This window comes from Catharus ustulatus, chromosome 1, assembly GCF_009819885.2.
Source record: "Catharus ustulatus isolate bCatUst1 chromosome 1, bCatUst1.pri.v2, whole genome shotgun sequence".
NCBI lineage: Eukaryota > Metazoa > Chordata > Aves > Passeriformes > Turdidae > Catharus > Catharus ustulatus.
The window spans coordinates 41,137,968-41,160,795 of record NC_046221.1 but is presented as its reverse complement, the minus strand read 5'-3'; the positions used below and the strand labels follow the sequence as shown (position 1 = coordinate 41,160,795).

The window sequence follows — 22,828 nt, the reverse complement described above, 5'->3', positions numbered from 1 at the left end:
TTCTTCTACATAAATGCTTACTTGTTAAGCTTACCAGTTGGTGTACTTGAATAGCTTTATTTGAAAACATCCCATTAAATCAATATTCAGTCCATTGTGGGGTTTTTTTATCTTGTGTACTTCTGTCAATCTGTCTGATGGAAGGGATTCTGCAGTGCAAGTTTGCAAAATGCTGCAATAGAGAGGGGCATTTTTACTTATACAAAAATATTGCTAAAAAGTATGTATACAATTCCTTTAAAGCTGAGCACTGTAAGCATTTATATGTTCAGTTAGCTCGCTACATATTAAATATGGTATCTTATTTGAGGATGACTTATTTCATTTCCCTACCCTTAGTCTTAGGTCATGTGATGTAAGGAAAAGCCTTGTACTCTGCTTCTTCCGTGGAAGTTTGGGATAAACTCTGGTTTAAACTCTTCAGGATTTTTGAATCTAATTCAAATAGCTGCATTTTGGCACATACAGCTTTAGAGCATGTAAACTTTTCTTCTTCCCTTCAGATGTGTGTGTTCTGAGCCTGAGAAACCAAGCAATGAAACATTGCGCATGTGGAGGACTATGAATAAGTCTGGGGAAGATATAGTGTGGAGTAACCTTACAGTTTCTGTGAGTATCTGAAACTATGCATATATATTGGTATGTGTATATGCATAAAAAATAAATACCTGCAGTTTTTATTAACATTTTTTCATCTGATTCCTTGTTTAATTGAACCTGGACTCTTTTCCTTAAAGGTGTATTTTTTAACTCAATTTCTTCCATAAGGCTTTGCACGGTCACTGTAGAGGACTAGAGGAGTGAGTCCAGGGAAGTAAATGCTAATATAAATGTCTGCTTGAGGTAGTCACCTTAATGCTCCTAGGCACCACAGTCATCTTCCTGCACGTGAACATGGTGAGGTGAATAAACAGGAGTTTGCTTTCTTCCAGTTCCTGAAAGAAATATTTTTAATATGATGTAATGATGGAAATTGTAGTTAAAGTGTGGTAGAAAGCACATTTCATTAGTTTGTTGGACATTGGTACAAAACTCCAACAGAATCAATGGAACTGCTTAAATATTGTTTGGAAGAAAATAATTGAAATTGAAAATAACTATTTAAAAAATAAAACATTAACTTCTGAAGTGGATATTTTATACCAATATCTAATTTTGTGTGTAGGTGAAGAGGAGGAAAGTTACCATGTGCAAGTGCTCTGGAAAGCTTTTAGAGAGAAACCCTTTTGCTGATAAGTAGTTTCTTGGGCAGTGTGCAGTAGAATAAATGCAGCTCTGTGCAGCCACTTTACTTACCCTGTTATCTGATTCCTACCTGTGTCTTGAATGATTTGGATATACTGCTGTATTTGTTATGCTTGCTAGGTTGTGTGCCTACTTTGACTATCTGAGGCTGTCTAGAACAGCAGTGGATATCTGTGTATGGGCTCCCCTTGTGTCTGAGCATAGACATTCACACTAAAGCACCTCTTTTGCACAGCAGAAATTTCATGTAAAACCTCAGTGCTTTATTTCACTTTTAGCAGAACTGGTTTTTATGTGCTGCCAATGGTTCCTAGTTTACCATAATCACTTACGATAGCAGTTTCTTTTGAACTTAGTTTTTATATTTCTTTCATGTTAATTATTTATTTTGTATGCCTTTTCATCTATATGCCTTTACCTCTAAAGCATCTTTAGTCTTACCTGAGAGAAAGAACTGATCAGGAATTTGGTGTTTTAATTAAAGTAGATTGTTAATAGGGAGAATTTCTGTTATATTATAAATTTTCAATAAATAAATTGATTAGGTTGGAGCAGTGCTGCTTCTACTACTTGATTTATTGGCTTTTTGTTTCCTTGTACTCCATATGTCTACTTTAACTTTTTGCTTTGCATTTCTGTAAGTCTTTTGGATAGGTATCATCTGACTTTACTTTTTTTTTATTTAAATATATTATTTACAATGTTTTCCTACTTTGCTAGAAACTTTTTCTTATGGTTTGGGTAATCTTATAAAATAAGAATATGTTTTTTCCCTTAACTGAGCAAAACAAAGTCAAAGAGGAGGGAGAAACTGAATCCTTTTTTATGTTTGTTAGGTTAAAGTTGATGTTGGATATGTTGCTTTTCCTGAGCAATCTTGAAATGCATTGAAAAACAGAATAGAAGTAATGTTACTGTAAAGAACTTGTTTCTTATTGGGCATCTCCCAGCATTTTGGCATCCTGAAATAATCAGTGGTGGCTACTGTGGCTTTTCTAGAATGGACATCACTCATCTGGCTTTTTCAGGGTGAGGTAGTGATGAAGGAAAGAACCCCCTTTTTGGAATTAAGAATATTCTGAAGTGTGTTTTATATTAAAAAGTTGGAAGCTTGGTTGAATGTACTGAATGAATAAAACATAGACATATGAAGACTTTTTCTCTTTGCAGGAATGTTTAGAATATCATGGTGTGTTTCGTGGATCAGCTTGTGGCCATCATGGACCATATATTCCAGATGTTCTCTTCTGGTCTGTCATACTGTTTTTTGCAACATTTTTCCTCTCCTCTTTCCTTAAGAAATTCAAGACCAAACGTTATTTCCCAACTAAGGTAATTCTGATTAGAGATTAGACTCCTGCTACCTTGTAATATATACTTTAGTATAATTTAATGGAGTTGAATTCTGTCTTGAGAGATTTCTTTTAAGACAGGAAAGGAAATTAAAACCTAAAAGTCAGCTAATAACTGCAAAATTTAGGACATTTGAGGAAAAATAATCTGCAGAAAATTTGGTGCTTATTCTGTATTTTTGTAGAGTTACAAGATACTCTAAACTTTGAAAGACCTAAGCAGTCCATCTCCCCACATTAATCGGTATTGCCAGGTATAATTAGTAGAGACAATATTGCTGTTCTTTTCCTCTCCAGTCATACAAAACAATTAATTGCTTTCCCCAAACTACTGATGTCTATTGGATTTTGAGTGGTTCCTCCGGGGATTAGTATTTCTAATAGATGCTAATGTGATGATTCTTTTTAGACTGATTTATGTAACTTCTTCTAGGCAAAATTAAGTGGTTAGATCTGCTATAAACCTCAGCTCATCCCTGTAATGTCTTCCTAATGTTTAATAATGTTATCTTTGATAATATGATTGTATTGCCAATTATCCGCCTCCTATCGATTAAAACATGAAACCTATGAATATTACTGATCAAAGGTACCAGGGGACTAGCTGCCATGGCTGAGCCTCCTAATGGGATTGAGGGGAGAGAAAGATGGTGGAGTTGTTTGAAGTAATTTGTCTCTTGCAGTAGACCACTTTTAAATGAGTTAACTGTTGTACAAAATAATTGTCTTCTGCAACTTTATACTACGCTGGCTGGCAGCCTAAACTTTAAAGTAACAAGGAAAAATAGATAATGTTCAGTGTAGTATAATATAAACTTCACTTTTTATAGGGAAGAAAGCCTTTCTACACGTGCAGATTATAATGGTGAAAAAGCAAGACTTAACACAAGTTGTTTCTTTATAGGTGCGTTCTACCATCAGTGACTTCGCAGTATTTCTGACCATAGTAATCATGGTTTTGATTGACTATCTTGTAGGAGTACCTTCTCCTAAGCTTCAGGTTCCAGAGAAGTTTGAAGTAAGAAACAAAACCTTTTGAAAAACAGTACTTTTAAAATGCTTGCTGTTTTATGAACAGTAGAACAAGCGAGTTATATAGAAACAGACTTTTTTTTTAAAAAAAAAAATTTATTATAATGTAGTTGATCAAGTAGTTTCTCTTTTCTGTTTTGGATGTATGTCTCATCAAACAGAAGAAATTATGTTTTATATATTACTGCAAGGGCAGCATTTTTTTGTGCAGATGTACAAAATGTAGGAATTAAATGGATTTGTTTTAATTTTTTTCGTATAAATGTCATGTTCACCTGTAACAGCTAAATCAGTCTTTTGATCAAAGCCATTGGAAAACAACCTGAATGTATACTTAGGGGACTGATCGACTGTTCATTGAAACTGTTAGCAGTATTAAAGACTGCATTCTATTTTAGTCATTTAATTCTCGTTGGTGATGGGCTGTTTTTTGTTTTGTTTTGTTTTTTTTTCAGCCCACCCGAAAAGACCGAGGATGGCTCATAGATCCTCTTGGAGGCAATCCTTGGTGGACACTCTTGATTGCTGCTCTTCCTGCTTTACTCTGTACCATTCTCATTTTCATGGATCAACAAATAACAGCCGTTATTATAAACAGGAAAGAGCATAAACTGAAGGTAAAAGTAATTTTTATGGAAGTCTAATGTTGTATAAGTCAGATTTACTTTAAATTGGATTCATTCTGCAAATTTGTGAAATTACTATATGTATAAATTGACTAATCAAGAACAAATATAATTTTGTGGATACTCTCAAGGTATCTGACTTTTGTAGTTGTAGGTTATTCATCTGCTGAGTTGGAAATAGGATATAGTATAAAGAGAAAGTTTATCAAGTTCTTTGTTTGCTTACTTTTACAGAAAGGCTGTGGTTATCATCTTGATCTGCTCATGGTTGGTATTATGTTGGGAATATGTTCTCTCATGGGCTTACCGTGGTTTGTTGCTGCAACTGTCCTGTCTATAAGTCATGTTAACAGCCTGAAAGTTGAATCTGAATGCTCAGCACCAGGAGAACAACCAAAGTTTTTGGGAATCCGGGAACAGCGAGTGACAGGATTGATGATTTTTGTGCTGATGGGGATGTCAGTGTCCATGACCTCTGTGTTAAAGGTAAAAGACAGTTTTCCCAAAATATTTTCTTTGTGCTTTTGATTTTGATGTTTGTGATTTAGCATTTCATAGCGCAAGAAAGTTCTGTTAAGTAAGATATGCCTGAACTCATTCTCAAATTGCTTTTTAGCAACAGATGTTAGTTAAATAGAAGTAAAATGGAAGGATGCAAGAAAATGAAGTCTGAGAAAGCTAGGAATGTAGCGAGTAGTGAAGAAAGCAACATTTTCCTGTGTTACCTGATTTTTTTGCCAACTCTTTTTTAATTTCTTGGGTTCATGTTACCTAAAAACTGCAGTTTTTCTATGAGTGCATAAATGGAGCACGAAAAGGAGTGTGATAAAGAAGTGAATTTACTTGAGCAGAAGTAATATAGTATAGCAGAAGGAACAGAAATACTGCTTTAAAAGGGAGGAATGACATTTTTCACTTCTTGATCTTCATCTTACTAAACTTTATTTGATTTTTTGTGTCAAGATTATTTTATGCATCATCACAGTATAATGGTGATTTTGCAGGTTGTGTTGTAGCATCAGATTACACTTATCTCTTAATTTATACCCCTAGTGACTTTTCAAAGACTCTTTTGGAAGAAAGATACTTAGTTCAGATTTACTAAAATCTGTTCAACGTCTGCTTTGTTGTTTCAAATCCAGTAGTTAAAAAGAGAAATGAAAGAACTATCTATTTGTTGCCAGAAATGCAGATATTGCATGACTGCTGGTATTTCTAAAGAACTTTGTAAAAGTCTGTTTAAACAAAGACAGATCACAACCAATTTCATAAGAAATGTAGCTTCTCAAATTTAGACACTGGGAAAGAATAATCCTGTAAACATACAGCTATAGTTTAGTAAGTAGTTATGTATTATGTAGTAGTTATGTATTATAAATTTTAAATAGTTGACCATTTTTATGTCTATTAAAGTATGTAAAGGTCTGAAAATAATAAGACCATAGCAGTTACTAAAAATAAGTATTCAGATTTTATAATCTCTCATTAAACAGTTACCAAGAACTCAGCTGTATAATGAGAATATTCAGAATCAAAAGCAGAAATACTGAAATAGATTTATTGTTGCTCAAAAGCAAACGTTTAAAGTGCTGGTTGCTGAGGAAAAGTGTTTTAAGCTCCATATTTTAACTTTTTATTCTCAGAACTTAATACTTTGTGTTTTATGGACCCAGGATAATAGGAATGCAGTTATTACTCTTTGCTCTTCAAGAAATGTTTTTCTTTTTCAGTGTGAATGACTGTTATTGTTTAAAAGAAGTAAGGAGAACAAAACTTTGCATCTGTCAGTTGCTGTGCTTTTGTTCCGTGTGTGGATTTATACTGATTTAATGCAGTAGAAGATACAATATCAAATTAATGTCTTTCACTGAAGACACTAGCAACATACACACATACATGCAATAATGAATCTCTAAGGCATAGTTTTATTTCACACTGTTTAAATTAAGGTTTTTGTTCAGTCTTGATAACAGCGGTTTTTATTAAGATTTCACAGTGTATCTTGGCTGTCCTTTACTTGGAAGCTTAATGAATTCAGGAGCCAAGAAGGCTTCACTGCAGATGTTTGATGCAAGTGCACTGAAATCAGTAGACAACTTTGTTATCTTAGTAAGCTTTAAATTAATAAAAATATAAAATCACACAGTACAAAATTAGATAAGCTGCCTATTATATATTACAATTTAAATTAATATAAATATTATCTAATAAGATTTAAATTGGTCTTCTTATTGGAGCAAAACTTAGCTCTGAATAATTAGCAGATTTTCATAGCTCAGTAGGTATGGTGAGGTTTTTGTATTGTCTGCTCCAGATATGGAAGTGTTCAAAAGTAAAACTTAGTGTGGCAATTTCATGAAGATGTACAGAATAGAGTAGTCTAGATACAGTTCCTATCAAATAGCAACATAAAGCAGTATACTTAGCCTGAATAGCAATTTTGGTGGCAAAGTAGAAAATTGAGTGAATGAGCAGTCAAGGCAGAACTACCTTTTTATCCTGGTGTTTGTTTTGGATTTTTTTGCTGCTCAATGATACATATGTATTCTTTTAAATAAAGGCCCTCAGTTTTCACTTAAATAAAATATAAAGTAACTTAGTCTGCGCCTTTCGCTGATATGAACTGCTCTCTTATGTCGTGTTGGTTCCCCTTTTAATTGTGGCTGTTTTTTCCTCCCCAGTTTATTCCCATGCCTGTTTTGTATGGTGTCTTTCTTTACATGGGAGTATCTTCATTAAAAGGCATTCAGGTAAAGTCTGATTTTAATGAGGAGTTCATTTTGATTAACACTGAATGAAACATCCCACATTGTGTGAGCCACAGAGTTATTCTATATTGTCTGACTAGCATGTAGGATAATTTCCTGAGTGTGATGTTCAGGTATATGTTCTTACAATACTGTGTCTTCACTTGTCAGTTCTTTTTTCATTTATTCTTACAGTAGTGTAGCTAAGAAACAGATTTTCTGAAATATTCTGTGATTTTTTATTAGTGAGAGGAGGGGACAACCCCTGCAAAATAGCCCCCAGTTCCACCCCCTTGAATGTTCACTGTCTTTCATGAGTATTTTATTTGGGATTATCTTACATTTCTATAGTCTCCTAAAAGTTTATTTTCTTCTGGAGAGGCAAAAAATAATTAACTGAAGAATGATTTTATTTTCCATGCAGTTTTTTGACCGTATAAAACTTTTTGGAATGCCTGCCAAACATCAACCGGACCTGATTTATCTACGTTATGTGCCACTCTGGAAGGTCCATATCTTTACAGTTGTTCAGCTCACTTGTCTAGTTCTGTTGTGGGTGATTAAGGCTTCTGCAGCTGCTGTTGTTTTCCCTATGATGGTAAGATTTTTGGTTTGCCAGTTAATAATTTTTATATAAGACTTACATTCAGAGTCTCTTTAGAAGATGTTTGCTGCCTTTAAGAAGGGAGTGGGAAAGAAACAAAAAGGCCCTGTAGTACAAGCCACTCACTTTTGAAACACAAAGACTTCTCACTTCATGAAAACAAGCAATTCAGTTGTGAATAGCTGTTGAAAGTGAAAGTTATAACCTTTGGGATAAGATAAAATCCAGTATTAGGAAAAAGGGCTTCAGTTAGATTCTGAGTGTACTGAAAGTGTGTGTGCATTTTTGTTCATTTGAATAGTTTAATAGAAAGGACTTTGTCTGTGGTTCCCTTTAGGTTCTAGCATTAGTGTTCATTCGTAAGCTCATGGATTTATGTTTCACCAAAAGAGAGCTTAGCTGGCTTGATGATCTTATGCCGGAAAGTAAAAAGAAGACAGAAGATGACAAAAAGATAAAAGAGAAAGAAGTAAGTATGAAAACAATCAAACAAGGCATGTTATGAATTTCTAGGAAATACTTAATGCAATTTGAAGAATTTTATGTGACCTGAGCATATATATACCAGATAGACATTTTGAAATTCTTCACTGAGATGACATTCTTTGCTAGAGGAACTGCTGTTGGTAGTTAAGGAATTAAGTCAGTGTTGCAATTATGCTATTTCGAACTATGATTCTTATTTGTGCATCAAAATTTTCAAGCAAAGCAGAAAGAAGCAGTTGTTGGCACAAAAATGTGGGGATTTTTGTCTTTCATCAGATTAGAAGGAAAGAAAATAGAGAAAGGAGAGGGAAGTGGTGGAGTAGGATTTCTTTATTCTGCCTAAATTAGTTACGAAAGTGTTCATAATATCAGGGACATTTTGCTCGTATGTTTGTGGAGCTCTCATTAAGCACAACTACTGATTACCATTAATACAGTAATACAGCTTCTGTAACTTCTCCGTAAGAGTCCTGCCTTGCTGTACACCACCGAGATGAATTGCTTGCGAAGCTTGTAACACCCCGTTTCCCTGGCCTCCCATGTCCCCTGCCTCAATAAAACACTTTTAAGAGGAAAGGTCCTAAGCTCTGTCTCCTACATTCAATTGCAGTACCCACAGGGAAGTGCCTCTTACCCCCATGGAATGCCTGTCGTGTAACTTGAGATAATAACTGAATAACATGAAATACTGTTGTGGTTTCTGCTATGTGAGTAAATTTACAAACTTCTTACTTGGAATTTACAGGAAGCAGAGAGAATGTTTTCTGACAATGACAGTGTACATCTTGCATATGGAGAAGCAAATCTGGAATTTCCTGTAAAATCTTTGAAATACAGGTATAAAATAATGTGTCTGTTTAAAAGTTCTTTTATCAGAGGCTGTAACTTGCTTTGTATAAAGTTGGTTGTTTATGAGTTGCAATAATTTCAAGCTCATAACTTAGCCATGATTAGGAAATATGAAGATATATCTCATGGTGCTACATTAGTATTTTTATATTGCATTGTTCTTTAAAACTGCATCTTAATTATAAATTTACATGATCATCTTGAACAGATCAGATGACTCAATTTCGACCAGCTGTACTAAAGGTGAAGAAGCATCCTTGGTCAGTTTTTATGGAATATTTGTGTGCTGCTGTGCATGAAATACTGAGCATTAAGCAACTAATAGCATCAGTTGAGCTATGTGTTTGCCAGCCACTTGGGTTTTTCAGAAAAAATATAAGCTTGTAATTATTTGGTTTATCTAAGCGAGGGCTAAAGTCGTAATTTCTCTGGTACAAAAAACCCATTTTACAGGCAACTGTTTTTACTTTAAAAGGTTGGTTTCTGAACATAAATGTAAGAATAGGTTCTCTTCTAGAAAAGGAAGTACTGGAATTTCAGTTAAGGAAATTCTTGCAGCTTTGGTAGGCATTTTGTCTCAGTTGGTGTCTCCCTTACTAAGATTGTATTTAGCTGAGTTGTCAGGTGTTCTCAAGTGTTCCAACACAACCTGAAGATGTGGCAGATAAATAGCTTACATAATACTAGGGTTCCTAGGTTAAAATTGACCTTCCTATGGATCTAGGATAGTACCAGGTATGCCCTGATGAGAGTTGGGAACAGACATAAATTTCAATTAGACAGATATTCCTACTGAGTACTGTTGCCTATTCTGAGAGCAGGCTTAATCAGACTTAGGCAACTCAAATGAAAATGCTAAAGCATTTTGAAAAAATATTTGAGTTACTAATTGCTCTCATAGTAGAGCTCTGATTTCATCAACTGTATGTGTGTGTTTTGTATGTATTCTGCTACCTTATATGTCTTATGGGGATCCCTGAGGAAAAACACCTTTGAAGGGTTTTTTAATGCTGTTTGAAAAACTTACAAAATGACCTCGGTTAGATTCTGAAGCTTAAATATGGAACAGAACAGAAAACAGGCCTACAGGCAACACCTAAGTCTGCTATACATATAACTGCGTGGAGGAAAAACATGGAAGTAGGCTTTAAAAGCTTACTATCTGTGAAGGTGAACTTCTGCAGCACTTGGGAGGGGAGTGGTCTGGCAAAAGAAGCTTGCAAAGTATCTAAGAAGGATTTAGAGGGAAAAAAAACCCCAACCTATCCAGATAATTGTATTTTCTCGATTTTTTAATAGTTTCAAATCTCACCTGAATTTTTGAAATTTTATTAACCTTTGCTGGTTTGCCCTTATTTCCTAGAAGCCACTTAAAGTAACCAGTTAACAAAAACCTTAGCACAACAGTGTGATTCAATTCATTATTTCTGGGCATGCAAAATAATTTTCTGAAGTTAGATATGGGTTACCTCTCAACTATTCTCAATGTCTTACTGGTATCTATGTGAAAACCTATTTTAAGATGTTATGGTAGTGCTAGTGAGTTAAATTTTCAGGTTTTTGTTGAAGTGTACTTTTAAGAGATGAACTTGTGGCTGTGTAAATATTGAAAGAAGGCACAACTGATGTAAATGATGAGTGACAGTTAAGTATAATAGAGTTGCAAGGAATTGAATACTAACCAGAAAGTATGTTTGTTCTTTAGCATTGATCCCTCAGTTGTAAACATATCAGACGAAATGGCCAAAACTGCACAGTGGAAGGCTCTTGCCATGGGTACTGAGAATGCCAAAGTAACCAGAGTTAACCTGAGGTAGCTATAATTACTCACACCTTTCCTAACTATCATCTTGTGTTTAGCAGCTGTACTAGTATTTATTGAAATGTATCTTAAAAAAATGAGTATATGTGGTTTATAAATCTGAGTTACTGACTTCTTACTTTAGAAGAATTTGAGCTTAATTTTTCCTCTTTAGTTTGAAGTTTATTTGTTTGTATAAGGAATTATTTTATTACTATTTTATTAAATGTATTATTTTAATAATTTTAAAATTACTGTTTATTTACTTAATACAAGTGTTTACTACTTTGATGAGCTTAGGGTTTCTAAATACTAGAGTGTAAATGAACACAGGAATGGAATTCTCAGTAGTAGAAATTCCATTGAAAATAAAAGGTAAAGTCCAGCACTGGTGCTTTGTACTGCCCTAGGATCTGCCCTGTTTTTGTGGGTGAGTGCATTGCTTGGGTTGCTTTTCCTCAACTCATTTTTAATGTCTAAAAATTAAACCTGCCTCTAATACTATCTTCACTGAATGTGAAATAACCTTGAATAAGGTACATGGGCAGGTCATGAGTCCTCAGTGCTGTGAGCATTTCCTGTAACCTGACGCACATTTTCTGTGCTGGTCAATAGCCTTTCTTCTCTGTGAACTCCCTGTCAAAGAACAAAATCTGAGTGTGATGAATCATTCTGCTATTCTATCCTAATTTCTTCCCTGTCTGGCTGAATCTCTCTGGGGAAACAAGCCAAAACATGAATATTTATGCAGAATATCCAAACTTTCTGAAAGTCTTATAATTTATAGGGACTAGTGTCTGTGGACTGCTCCACATCCATGTGGCTATTGCTTAGTAGTTTTAATGTAGGAAAGGAGACAATGGGCATGTCTGCCTCAGAAAACTAAACCTAAGCTATCCTTTTGTCTACTGTATGCATCTTCTGTTGGATGATCCCTTTCAGCCAATTCTGTCAGAGGAAGGCATATTTCAGAGATACAAAATTGCCAGGTTTTTGTATGAAATTGCAGCTCAGTGAAAGTGTTCATGGTGAGGAGGGGAGTGTTCATGCTCTGTCCAATGCTGGAGCATTCCTACTTTGTTCATGGCTCTGTCCAAGCCAACTCAGGTATTGTTGGAAACACTAGTAGTAACTTAGCACTTGTATACCATTCACCATGTGCATTACTCCAGACTAGGCGTGGAAATATGCTATTTTGGACAGACAGCAGCTCAACCAAGTGTAAGGGAGACAGAGAAAGAGCTTTGAGGTATGTTGTAAGAGGAGAAGCTTAAGAGACTCATCAGTGCAGGTACCATTTCCAGTGAATGTCTAAGGCTGCATTGTTTAAACATTTTTAAAATGTTAAACACATGTTTAATGAAAACATTCCAAAAACTTGAGTACCACATGAGCAAAACCATGAAGAAGACAAAAAATAGAGGTATTAAAGAGATAAGAGAGTATGGTTGTCAGTATACCCTCCTTATCTAATAGGTTTTTTTCTTGCTGTCTTCTCAGAAGCCCATTACAGAATTTGTGGATGATTCTAATGCATTATCTGATAGCCATTGGGTGTGTAAGGCTTGAAGATATACAGGCCTGTATTTGTTTTTCCAGAAGAATTAAGATGTTTCGATTCAGTTTTCAGGCAGTTATAAATTAGTACAATTTCATCTCTCACTTTCCCGTTTCCTGAGTAGGTTAAGTTAGTATGGAATTATGTGCAACACTAGCAAATCAGGCTTCTGACCAGTTTGCAGTGGTTTTTGTTGTACTTAACCTTGTATTCATTATTGTATCTATTTGTTATGTTTTACTATAAGACATTTGCCTTTGATTCCATAATATACCCTGCTTGAGCTTAGTACAGTAAAAAATCCATCTTGGTAGGGAACTTACTAAAACTTACTCCCTTGCTAAAATGGAAAATTAAAACCACTGGTACCAGAAAAAAAGCTTTTTAACAGGCAATCTGGTATTGCATTAATCTGGAAAATGTTGGAAGGTTGACTTCTTGAGCCCTAACTCGATTGCTCTTTTGAGGTATTTGCTACACTTTTCTTTGCATCCTGTTCAGATTCAGAGGTGACACTACTGGTCATTCAAAAGTAATTTCCAGTACATTACTCATTTCAGTTCTACTAAGTTTTTTTTGCATAACTGTCTTCATCTCGTGGTACAAACAGACATTTAATGCTGTGTTAAAAGTGGTTCTGTAGGCACTGCTATTTTCAGTTTTATATTTAAATACTAATGTAGTTTGAAGGAAACATGTCTTTTATAATTCCAGATGACATGTTGTGTGGGTTGGCATGATTTATTAAAAATAATCTATTTTTAAAAATATAATTCTAGGCTTTTTTACCTTTTCTGAATTGATCCAGATTGCTTTTTTTTCTACCTCAATCATCTGTTGTAGTTTACAGACTCTGTGGAGTCTCAGCACACTTGTATTTTCTAAGGAGACACAGAATTTTTCTCTTTGCGTGAATTTCTAATTTTTTTTCCTTAAAGAGCAACTCTACAAATGTGTCATCTCTTCTGAAATTCATCCTCCCTCTTATGCTGTTTTATTTCATCTTCTACTGTTTTCCAGCTACCTTGGGACATTCGTTATTGTCCTTCAGTGAGGCGCTGTTCGGTGTCTGTGTCCCTAAGAGTGTCAGTTGTTGAGGTGCCACTTGTCTTTAGGGCCTTCTGTTTCACCTGAATGGACACTTACACAGGTTTCTTACTGTCCTCTGCTGTTGTTGCAAGTGTGGTTTCTCCTTTTGAACAGACTGAAATGTCCTCCCATTCTTATGAATAGATTGTTTCCCTGCCCAAGGATAAAGATGTGTTAGTAATATTGGTTGTTACGTATTTTTGAGTATTTTTACCTAGACAGTTTTGCAGGCTGTGCTGGAGGTTTGTTTGTTTATTTTTGAAGATGTTTTGCATGAACAGTTTCAAATCAATAAAAGCAGTGGAATTGGATATGGTATTTATGAATGATAGATTGATGTTTTCTCTCAAGTTTGTACTGTTCCTGTGATATATTTAACAATTACTAAAATGTAATAGAAATACCTCATCATAAAAACATCCTTATGTAAATATTTTCAGTGTTCATTGTGATGTATAAAACGTTTAAAATTTAACCTTTCCTAAAGTGAACCAGATCTTACATTTTCTTCTTTGTTTTCAAACAGCCCTGAAAAACCAGAAAGTGTGAAAATAGAAGTGGAAAATTTACCTGTTGTGAGATATGTGGATGCTGAAACATCTTTATAGAATGGAACCAATGGAAATTGCGTGTATTTGTGTGTGTATATATATCACTGTAGGATATTATACCATGGAAGTGTGATTTCCAGTTTAAGGAGCAACGTATATTTAATTTCTGCCATTGTTTAGGGCACTGTAGATATGCTTGCATAATGTGAAGATTTTCCCAGCAAATAAGATGAGTGCTAATCACACTTCAGCTATTTATTTTATTGGAAATTTTATTTTCATTTTTAAATAGGAAGACTGTAATGAATGCTTATTATTTTCAATAATCAATATGTGCATAAAAGTTACATCAGCTTTGGCTGATGATTACTGGTCCACATTGCTTAAAATTTTGCAATACCTCTGTTTATAATGTGCGCTACAGAAGTTTTGTTTTCCATGCAGGCAATTAGTGCTTGTTTTTGCAGGGTATACTTTTTTGTGGTTTCATAGAACAAATGTTAATGTGCTGTTGACAAGAACTACTGTGTTTTATGTCTCCACTCCATGCTAGTGTTTTCTGGACTCTCTCTCCCCTACTCTACAGAAGTGGCCTAGAGCCCTAAGTCAGGTGGTTAGCTAAGCCTTAATATGTATCTAAATACCCTGGTGTGCTGCTTTCTTTGGGTTTTTTTTGAATTCTCTTGAGTTTTCATTATTGTCCAGTAGCAGTATGAGTGCAGTAATGGTAGTTACAGTCCCAAGTCAGTATTTGCCATTCTGGACACTCCATGTTTACACAATATGAATTGGATTTACAGGCAGCAATTGGTATATAGGAAATTACAAGTACTTACAACATCAGTACTCTTGAATTCTTTTCTTCCTGTTTTTGCTTACATGTTTTCCCATATATTTTCAGCATCTGATTTACTCAACTCTAAGATTTTAGAGTATTTCATATCTTCATCAAATATATTTCTTGGTTAATAAATTTTTAATTTACTGTGTATTTGATTAAATTAGTTGTAGCTCAATTTTGGAATAGGTTTATGATCAGTATTATTTTATGAATTACTAATGGCTTGTGGTATTTGTATGTACAGTTCTGATCTTCTCCGTTGTAAAGGGCATATATGATAGCACACCAACTTATTTTTAAACACTTTATTTATTTTAATTAGTATAAATTTCTATCATGTAAGATGAATTGAAAAAATAAATATTCATTTATTAAAGTAAATGGGATTTTTTGGGGACTCCACTGATAAAGATGCAGTCAGTGCATTTATTGTACTTACGTTTTCAAATTCTAGTGTTTAGCATTATAATATTTGAAATAATGAGAATTTTATATATAAATGAAAATCTTGATCACTTACCTGCGCAGTTTCCCTTCTTAATAGTTTTTGCCTTATGCCTTAGTTTTTTTTGGCTTTAACTTCCAACATGATCTCTTTACATTATGAATTGCCACTAGCCCTTTCTGGATGCATTACAGTGGCTTTGATTAGAATCTTTGCTCATTTAATACTAGAAGATGCTCTTTGCTTAATTCTGCTTTTGGCAGAGTTGGGAGTTTTACCATGGATCAAGTGATAAAATTCTCAACAATTGCAAAAGGAGCTGATTCTGGAGGAGGGCAGACTTTATCTGAAGATACCACTTGAGGTGGAATTTTGGTGCTCTTCAGCCAAGTGTCACCTGTAGAGAAGGTAATTGTATATTACAAAAATAAAGCAATCAGTGGGAAAAAATGGAAACATTTAAAAATAGTATTTATATTACATGGACTGTTACTGTTCCCTTTAAATGTAACGCAATTATTGAACTTTTTTTTTCTTTCCTTTTTTCATTTAACTGAATTTCGAGAAGACAGTTTAAAGAAAGGAAATCTTAGTGTACAACAATATGAGTAATGGTATCCAGGCTGTCATAACAGCTCAGGTCAGTGGCAAAGCAAGAAGGGGGTCTGCATCGCCAGTTTGAACAATACTGTGTAATGACCTGCATTCTTAGATAATAGTGTAGCTTGTGCCTTAGTTTGACTTCATGCTCTTTCTGAAAATAACCCATGGTTTCCCTCTGATAAAACTGAGACAACAACGAAACTACAGCAGATGGTTTCTCAAAGCTTTCTACATTATTTAAAAAAAACCCCAAACAACACCATCTGCGTGTCAGTAGTTCACTACTATGTACCTATTGCTCTGAATTAAAGAGGGAAGAGATATTTTGGACATTTTATGTAGCATCATCCACAATACAGTACTTCTGTCCTCTCAGTAGTATTTTATGCTTCATGTTCACAGTTCTGTAACAATTTCCAAAGACTCAAAAAATTACTAGAAGCCTCTTGGATTGCTAACTCTTTAATGCTGGAAATCAGGGTTCCATGGTGCTGCACACCTTGTATTTTGCTTCTACATCAGAAGGGTTACGTTTTGGTCAATATTACAGAAAGTGGGTATATTTTGAGTAAAAGTTGAAAGGCAACAAAACCAAAGCCCCACAAGTCTAATCACAGTATTTATTTAATTGTGCAGATATTTTAATCAGTGCCAGAAATACCATGACTTGGCAACTATTTACAGTGACCTTTAGTTCCAGTGTTCTTGGGCAACAGTTTTACTTGCGCTTTTTTCCCACATGAACAGGAGAAGATCTGGTATTAAGTGCATAAATCCGTGTTGCTAATGTATGGTTAAGTGATTCACTGCTCATTTTACACCTCTGCTTTAAAATCACACATAGTGTTAAAATAAGACAGCTAAGGATGTAGTTTATTGTATGTAGATATATGTTTTGCCTTAATGGATGCAAAGGAGCAGTGATAATTGCTGTGCACTGATTTTTTTTTTTTTTTTTCATAGGGCTTAAGCCCTGTAAAAACTACGCCAATGGATTTCCATTCCAACAGTTAGAGGAAAATAAACAACCCTGCACTTTTTATAGATGCCTTGGTTTCCTGGAATGGAGCTTAGTGCTACTGTGTACCTGGCTGCAGAGCCACCTCAGGAAGTCCCTTTTTTTTTTTTTAATTTTTCTTTTTTTTTCCTAATTTATTTATAAATATGAATGTTTACATGAAATGTAGGTCTTAATTTTGACCACTCCATTTAAATTATCGTCTAAAATGTATCACTTAAAATGCAGTTTTGTATTTAAATTATATTCTAGAAAACTCATTCTTACTATTTTCATATGTTTTAAAGTGACACATTTTTCATTCTGTTTACATATGCCCAAGTTAACAACAATTTCCTCCTAGATTAATTTTGCAGCTATAACATAATATTTTATACAATTGTTCCGTGAAATGTTCCAAATTGCCAAGTTTGTCATCATAAAACCTGTCAGGGTAGACTTGGTGCCCTAATGGTTTTGGTATCTTTTTCAACCAAGTATATTGGCCATTTTTTTGTTCATTTAATAAAAATTTTCCTGTAAGTTATCATTTGCTTCACCTGCACCTCTGTCTTTATACAGTCACTTCCTAATTTGTGCCCTTTGCAAAGGCAGGTTCAACAGGCTGTAAAATATTTCTGTAACAAGTGGGTGTCACGTCGCAGAGCCTGCACCACGCTAAAGGGTTTGTCTTGTACATAGGTTCTGTAAATCAGAAAGTAAATGGTTCATGACTCTCCGTTCACAAATGTAATCTGTCAGGCGAGCACCATAGCGAGCTTAGTTTTCTTTTTGCTTTCTTATGATTAGTAATGTTTTAATTACTCATCTAGGACAAAATTATCAAGTACAGTGAAAGGTGGGAAATATTTTGTTTATACCAACAGTAATTTATTTTATGGCAAGATTTAAGACTATAGATGCACACAGCTTTGAGTCAGCATAAGTGTAGTGCTATAAATAAAGCAAATTTCTCAGTATGTTTGTCAATTTTATTTTATAATGTTTTTAGCAAAAACTTACAGGACTTTGTAGTTGGCATTGAACTTTATCTAAAGACACTTTCATATTGAATTTAGTATCTGTTGACATTTATTTGGAATAATGAATGAGTTTGAAAATTGATACTTTTCTAAATGATTTTATTGGAAAGACACACCATTTCTAGTATTTTGCTTTCTATTGTTGCTGATGCTCGTTTGCAAAGGTGTCTTCCAAGTTCAGCTTTTGCAGCTGAACTGCAGTTTTGATTTTAATATTCTTTATTTGAAATGTGATTACATACTGTATGGTTCGAATTTTTTATGACTGCTTTTCTAATTACAGTGATGTTTTCTTACTTTATAAACAAATCCAAAGCAAATGAAGACATTATTCCAACTGTAGAATCAATATTCAGTTTATACAGAAAACACAACTCTCAGACTTGTCTTTAATGTGAAAGATTCAGCCTTTGTGTTGTTTTAATTACTGCTAGAATAAAATTATCTTTTGTAACGTTTCAGAAAATTGGTAAAAGCAATAAACAATCTCCTGGACTCCATTCAGGCCACTTTTGTTTTCATTGCCCCGGGCCGGGGCCCGGGGGGTGCTGGGGTCGGACCCTGCGGGGCGGGCCCGGCCGGGGCGTCCCCGTGTCCATGGCAACGACGCCGGGCGGAAGCGGTGCCGTGGCAGCCCGGCACTGCGCAGCACGGCGGTTCGCGATTGGCCGGCGGGCCAAGAAGAGGCGACGCGATTGGTCTTGGGGCCCCGTCCCGGCGGAGCGAGCGTCGCCGTAGCCGGGCGGCGGCGCGGAGGCGAGCGCGCCGTGGAGTGAGTGGGGCCGGCCGGGGCGGGGGAGCCGCTGAGGCACCGCAGGCAACGGGAGGGAAGGGAGCGCAGGGAAACGCAAGGCAAGGGACGGGCGAGTCCTATCGAGGGCAGGCAAGGATGGGGAAAGCGATGAAATGTGCCCATCCTCCTCCCGTTCCACTGAATGACGTGCTGCACAGCCCTGCCCCTTCACCAGCTCTGGGCTTTCGGTAGGCATTGAACAGTCTCGTGATTCCCAGAGGCTCTAAGTAATAGCGGTATAATTCCCTACAAAGCTCTGCTTGGTGGTGGAAGCAGAGAGGGTGAGTTTCAAAGAGTTGATATTGAACTGAGCTGCTCATTAGAACTCAGAAATCCCCTATTCTTTGCTTTGTTTTGTTTGTTTTGTTTTTGTTACGTATGTGAACTGCTGTTTAACAGGGTCGATTTAGTCAAACTCTACAGAGGGAAGTTGTGCTCTGGAAATTAGGCAAGAGACTGACATCTGGTGGACCCAGCAATCTGAGAATAGGCCTGGCCATTTACGGAATGAGGTGGTACAGAGAGAAAACAAAACAAAACACCCAAAGAGAAACAACCCCAAAACAGCAGTAGCTCGAATGTTTTCACTTGTCAGGAAAGCAGGAAGAACTTTACCCCTGTTAACCTTTAGAGAATCTCCAAAGAAATTGTTAAAAAAAGATTGAGACACATAGATGCGTGTGGAAGTTTTTGTGTATAGCACACACATAGATTTCTGTATTGATTCAGTTAATAAAATGCAAGAATTATTATTCAAGCATTGTTCGTGTGGGTCCTTCAATACAATTTCCTAGACACAGGCTATCACTAGTGGGGATCTATTATGACTGCCATGTTCTCTGAGAACAAGAGAGGAAGCCAGCCAGAATTCCCTTTTTTTCCATCAGAGTGGATAAGGAAAAATAACTTTTGGGAATTTTTCATCACCTTTGATGCTTCCTTTGCCATAATTTTCACCATGTTTGGAATCCATTTTGTTTTGACAATAATATATTTCTAATTGCTCTTTTAAGGAGTGAATTTTCACCTGACCTTCATCTGACCCAGCTTATGGTATTAGATGGGGTATTAGATACATTCCTATCAAGCAACAGCATCAAAAGTCTTATTAAAGCCAAAATATCTATTGCTTCTTTATCCACCTTAAGCCTGTTATCCTGTGTATGATTAGTCAGTGGAATTTGGACACTGGAGTGCTTAAGAGAGGAGTTTAAGGGAAAATCAAGCAACTAGTTGGCTTACAATCTATCCATATCCAGTAGTTATTGCTACTGAAGATTGAGACATATTTTTGCTGAAGACACCATTACACTGTAGTCAACAGGGGTAGATTTATTCTCCAACACTTCTTTGTGGCTTAGTTTGGTTTGGATCTTGTTTTTACCTTTTGAAGCTTATGTGTTTATGTCATCTGGGACAGATACTAGACTGGGCCACAGATCAGGTCTGGGGTAATTCCTTTGTCTCCCGTTTCTCATCATGTGGATTATATTAGTTTCTGATGGGGTTCTTGGAGTATTTCTTGTCCTATCCTGCATTCCAGTGCTGTCAGAATGCATCTCTCTTCCTATGTAATTGAATCAACATAGCTAATTAAATGTAATTATCCCCAATTAAAATGAATGCATTGCTATTGCTCTGATTTCATTGTCTTAAATGGAATTAAATGAGACTGTGCTGTAAGACATTTTTCTTTTAATGTGTCTCTGTTCTATAAGAGTTGTCTGATTTCAGTTTTTATCTGGAACAACTGTGTGGTATTTGGTGTGTTTCTTACACATTCCTCATGGCTGGTGTCATAGCAGGGGGATAATTATGAGGACAGTGAATAAGCCTGGTTCCATGGAAATTTCTACTGGCACGAGTAAAGTAGAAACATGGGATGGGAACTTACTCAGTGACTTCAAGAAAGTCAAATAACTGTGAGAATAGGTAAGGGAATATTAATGTCTGTTTTCTCTCAGGTTTCTGGCTGATAGAAGGAACATCGAGTTGTTTCTGTTTGTCTACCCCTCACTCAGGACTTGGTGCTAATATACCTACCTGATTTAATGACTGGCTACTGATGGAAGGGGCTTTCTGCTCTTCTTCCTTGATTTACACCTGTGCATTCCTGCCCTGTCAGCAGAAACACTCATCAGGTCACTGTAACAGTGAGCTAAATTGGTAGGAAAGTAACAATACAAAAGGAAGTGCAATTTATCTGTCTGTCTAGCTCTCTAAACTGGCTCAGGTTTGGCTCAGATCAGCTGAAGAATTAGGGAAGAAATTCTGGCTGAAGGGGAAGGGAAGGAATGGAGAAAGCCATTTTCACTGGCAGCTGGCTCTTAATAGATTAGTTTAGTCTCTGTAGTAAGGTGAAGAGCGTAACACTCTAAGCTGCATGGGTAAGTCCTCCTTTCTGCATTTTGTCCCTGCCCTTGTGCAGTTAGAAGTGCTTTGACAAGCACAAGGTAATCAGGGCTAAAGTAGGAGAGATTATTTGTAACCTGAATCAGGCTTCCCAATCCAGTGAGCTGTGCATCTGAGATAAGAGGACTGAAGAGGTCAGTGCAGGGTCAGTTTGTGGCCACAGCTGGCCTTTTTCTTGAAGGGCTCTCTGACCTGTGCTGACTTGTTGGCCTCTAGGAAACAGAGAGGTAACCTCAGGGTGAGTCCTCAGAGCTAGGTGAGGGCTGTATCCCTGACTGACCAGTGTCTCTTCATTCTCAGCAGCAGCGAATGGAATTTGGCTTGAAACATCAAGTTCAAAATAGACTTGAAATATCAGGTTCAATTTTGCACAGGGACTTCTGGATCTGTAATGGCAACAAACTTTTAAAATACTTGTCATCTGTTTCACTCTGTTTCACCTTTATCAAGGCAGAGGAAACAGCAAAAGAATTGGAATGGCAGCTCTAAAGCAAGGTTGGTAGACAGTTATAAAATGTTCTAAATAATCACAAAGACCTAACAGTTCTTAAAATCTAACCATACTGGGAATCCCAGTTGTTTGCAGTTAAGAGATTTAACCCAAGAATTTCACGGGATGCTGAAAATTTAAACTCTTGTTTTCTCATAGACAAGTTATTTGTGTGTGGTTTAGTTGTTTTTTAATTGGTTGAAATCTGTTCTTTGTGCACACATACTCATAGTCAAGTAGACAATTTGTGAGTTTCACAGTATTTCCTACTGTGCAAATGAGAGATGCTTATTGCATCGTGTCATGCTTCAGTAACATCCCAAAAGGACAGGGTGTTGGGGAGATGATATAAGAATATCACTGAAACACTACATGGAAATTTTTACTCCTTACTCTTAGAGATGTACATGGGTTCTCCTAACTTTCAATGCTCTTGAAGCAAAGAAAACAAATACTTTGAGCAAACTGCATTTCATTTAGTCTGAATTCAGTAGTTTTGTCTGCTGAGTGATAGAACAAATCCTGTTTATATTCATTCCCTGGTAATAACTGGTGCCACAGAAGAGTTCTGAGGTGTTTTTTTAATAACCTTCTTGAGCAGGTGCATGGAAGAGAGCAGAGAAATTTCTTGTGGATCCAGATCAATTCCATGTGATAGGATACAGGCTTGTTCAAAAGACTAGACGTGGAATGAACTGGGCTTACAGGCCACTTCCGAGAGAGATTTAATACAGTGCACGAGTTCATGCTGTCAACAGTTGCATTTCTGTGATGTGAGATTGTATAACTGGAAAAATGACTCTGAGAAGGAGAAGCTTCTGGTACTTTAGAATGCTATTGTTTTATGACCAGTTTTCTTCTTCTTTGTCTTTATGAGGAAGAGAAATAAAAAACAGTAGCAGAGGAATTCTACTCTGCACAACAAGAAAAGGAGGCCATCAGGTTTGATACAGAAAATTCTGTGAGACACATCAAAGGGAACATCCAAACAGTCCATGTTTAGTGAACAGTAAAATAGGTAGAATGGATCAGACAGTGGTATTATATCTTTGTTTTTTAAATTGGAAGTGCTCTACCAATATGATACAGCTGTATGTAATTCTCTAGGATAATTCTACAGCCCCAGCCTGTGCCTGACCATTCTTTTTTTTCCCATTCAGACAAGGATTTGCATCAATATAGTTGCTTTTGTTGCAGCAAGATATTCCTCTTGAGTATCCTCTTTCCATGTCTGTGTGTTTCTAGGGCTTTAGAAGATTTTCAG

The 22,828-nt window shown here is 36.0% G+C and overlaps 1 protein-coding gene across 9 annotated transcripts in view; it reads left to right on the top strand.

Moving 5' to 3' along the window:
• The window catches only part of SLC4A7 (solute carrier family 4 member 7), a 93,112-nt gene extending 74,743 nt beyond the window's left edge, over positions 1 to 18,369 (top strand). For all 9 annotated transcript variants that reach the window (XM_033063979.1, XM_033063949.1, XM_033063971.1 and 6 more), the window contains 11 exons: positions 504 to 609; positions 2,416 to 2,577; positions 3,502 to 3,615; positions 4,085 to 4,246; positions 4,490 to 4,741; positions 6,937 to 7,005; positions 7,427 to 7,600; positions 7,944 to 8,075; positions 8,838 to 8,929; positions 10,647 to 10,754; positions 13,916 to 18,369. In XM_033063979.1, coding sequence (XP_032919870.1) covers positions 504 to 609; positions 2,416 to 2,577; positions 3,502 to 3,615; positions 4,085 to 4,246; positions 4,490 to 4,741; positions 6,937 to 7,005; positions 7,427 to 7,600; positions 7,944 to 8,075; positions 8,838 to 8,929; positions 10,647 to 10,754; positions 13,916 to 13,997 — 1,453 coding nt within the window. In that variant the 3' untranslated portion in view covers positions 13,998 to 18,369. The remainder of the gene's footprint in view (positions 1 to 503; positions 610 to 2,415; positions 2,578 to 3,501; positions 3,616 to 4,084; positions 4,247 to 4,489; positions 4,742 to 6,936; positions 7,006 to 7,426; positions 7,601 to 7,943; positions 8,076 to 8,837; positions 8,930 to 10,646; positions 10,755 to 13,915) is intronic.
• Positions 18,370 to 22,828: the final 4,459 nt, after the last annotated feature.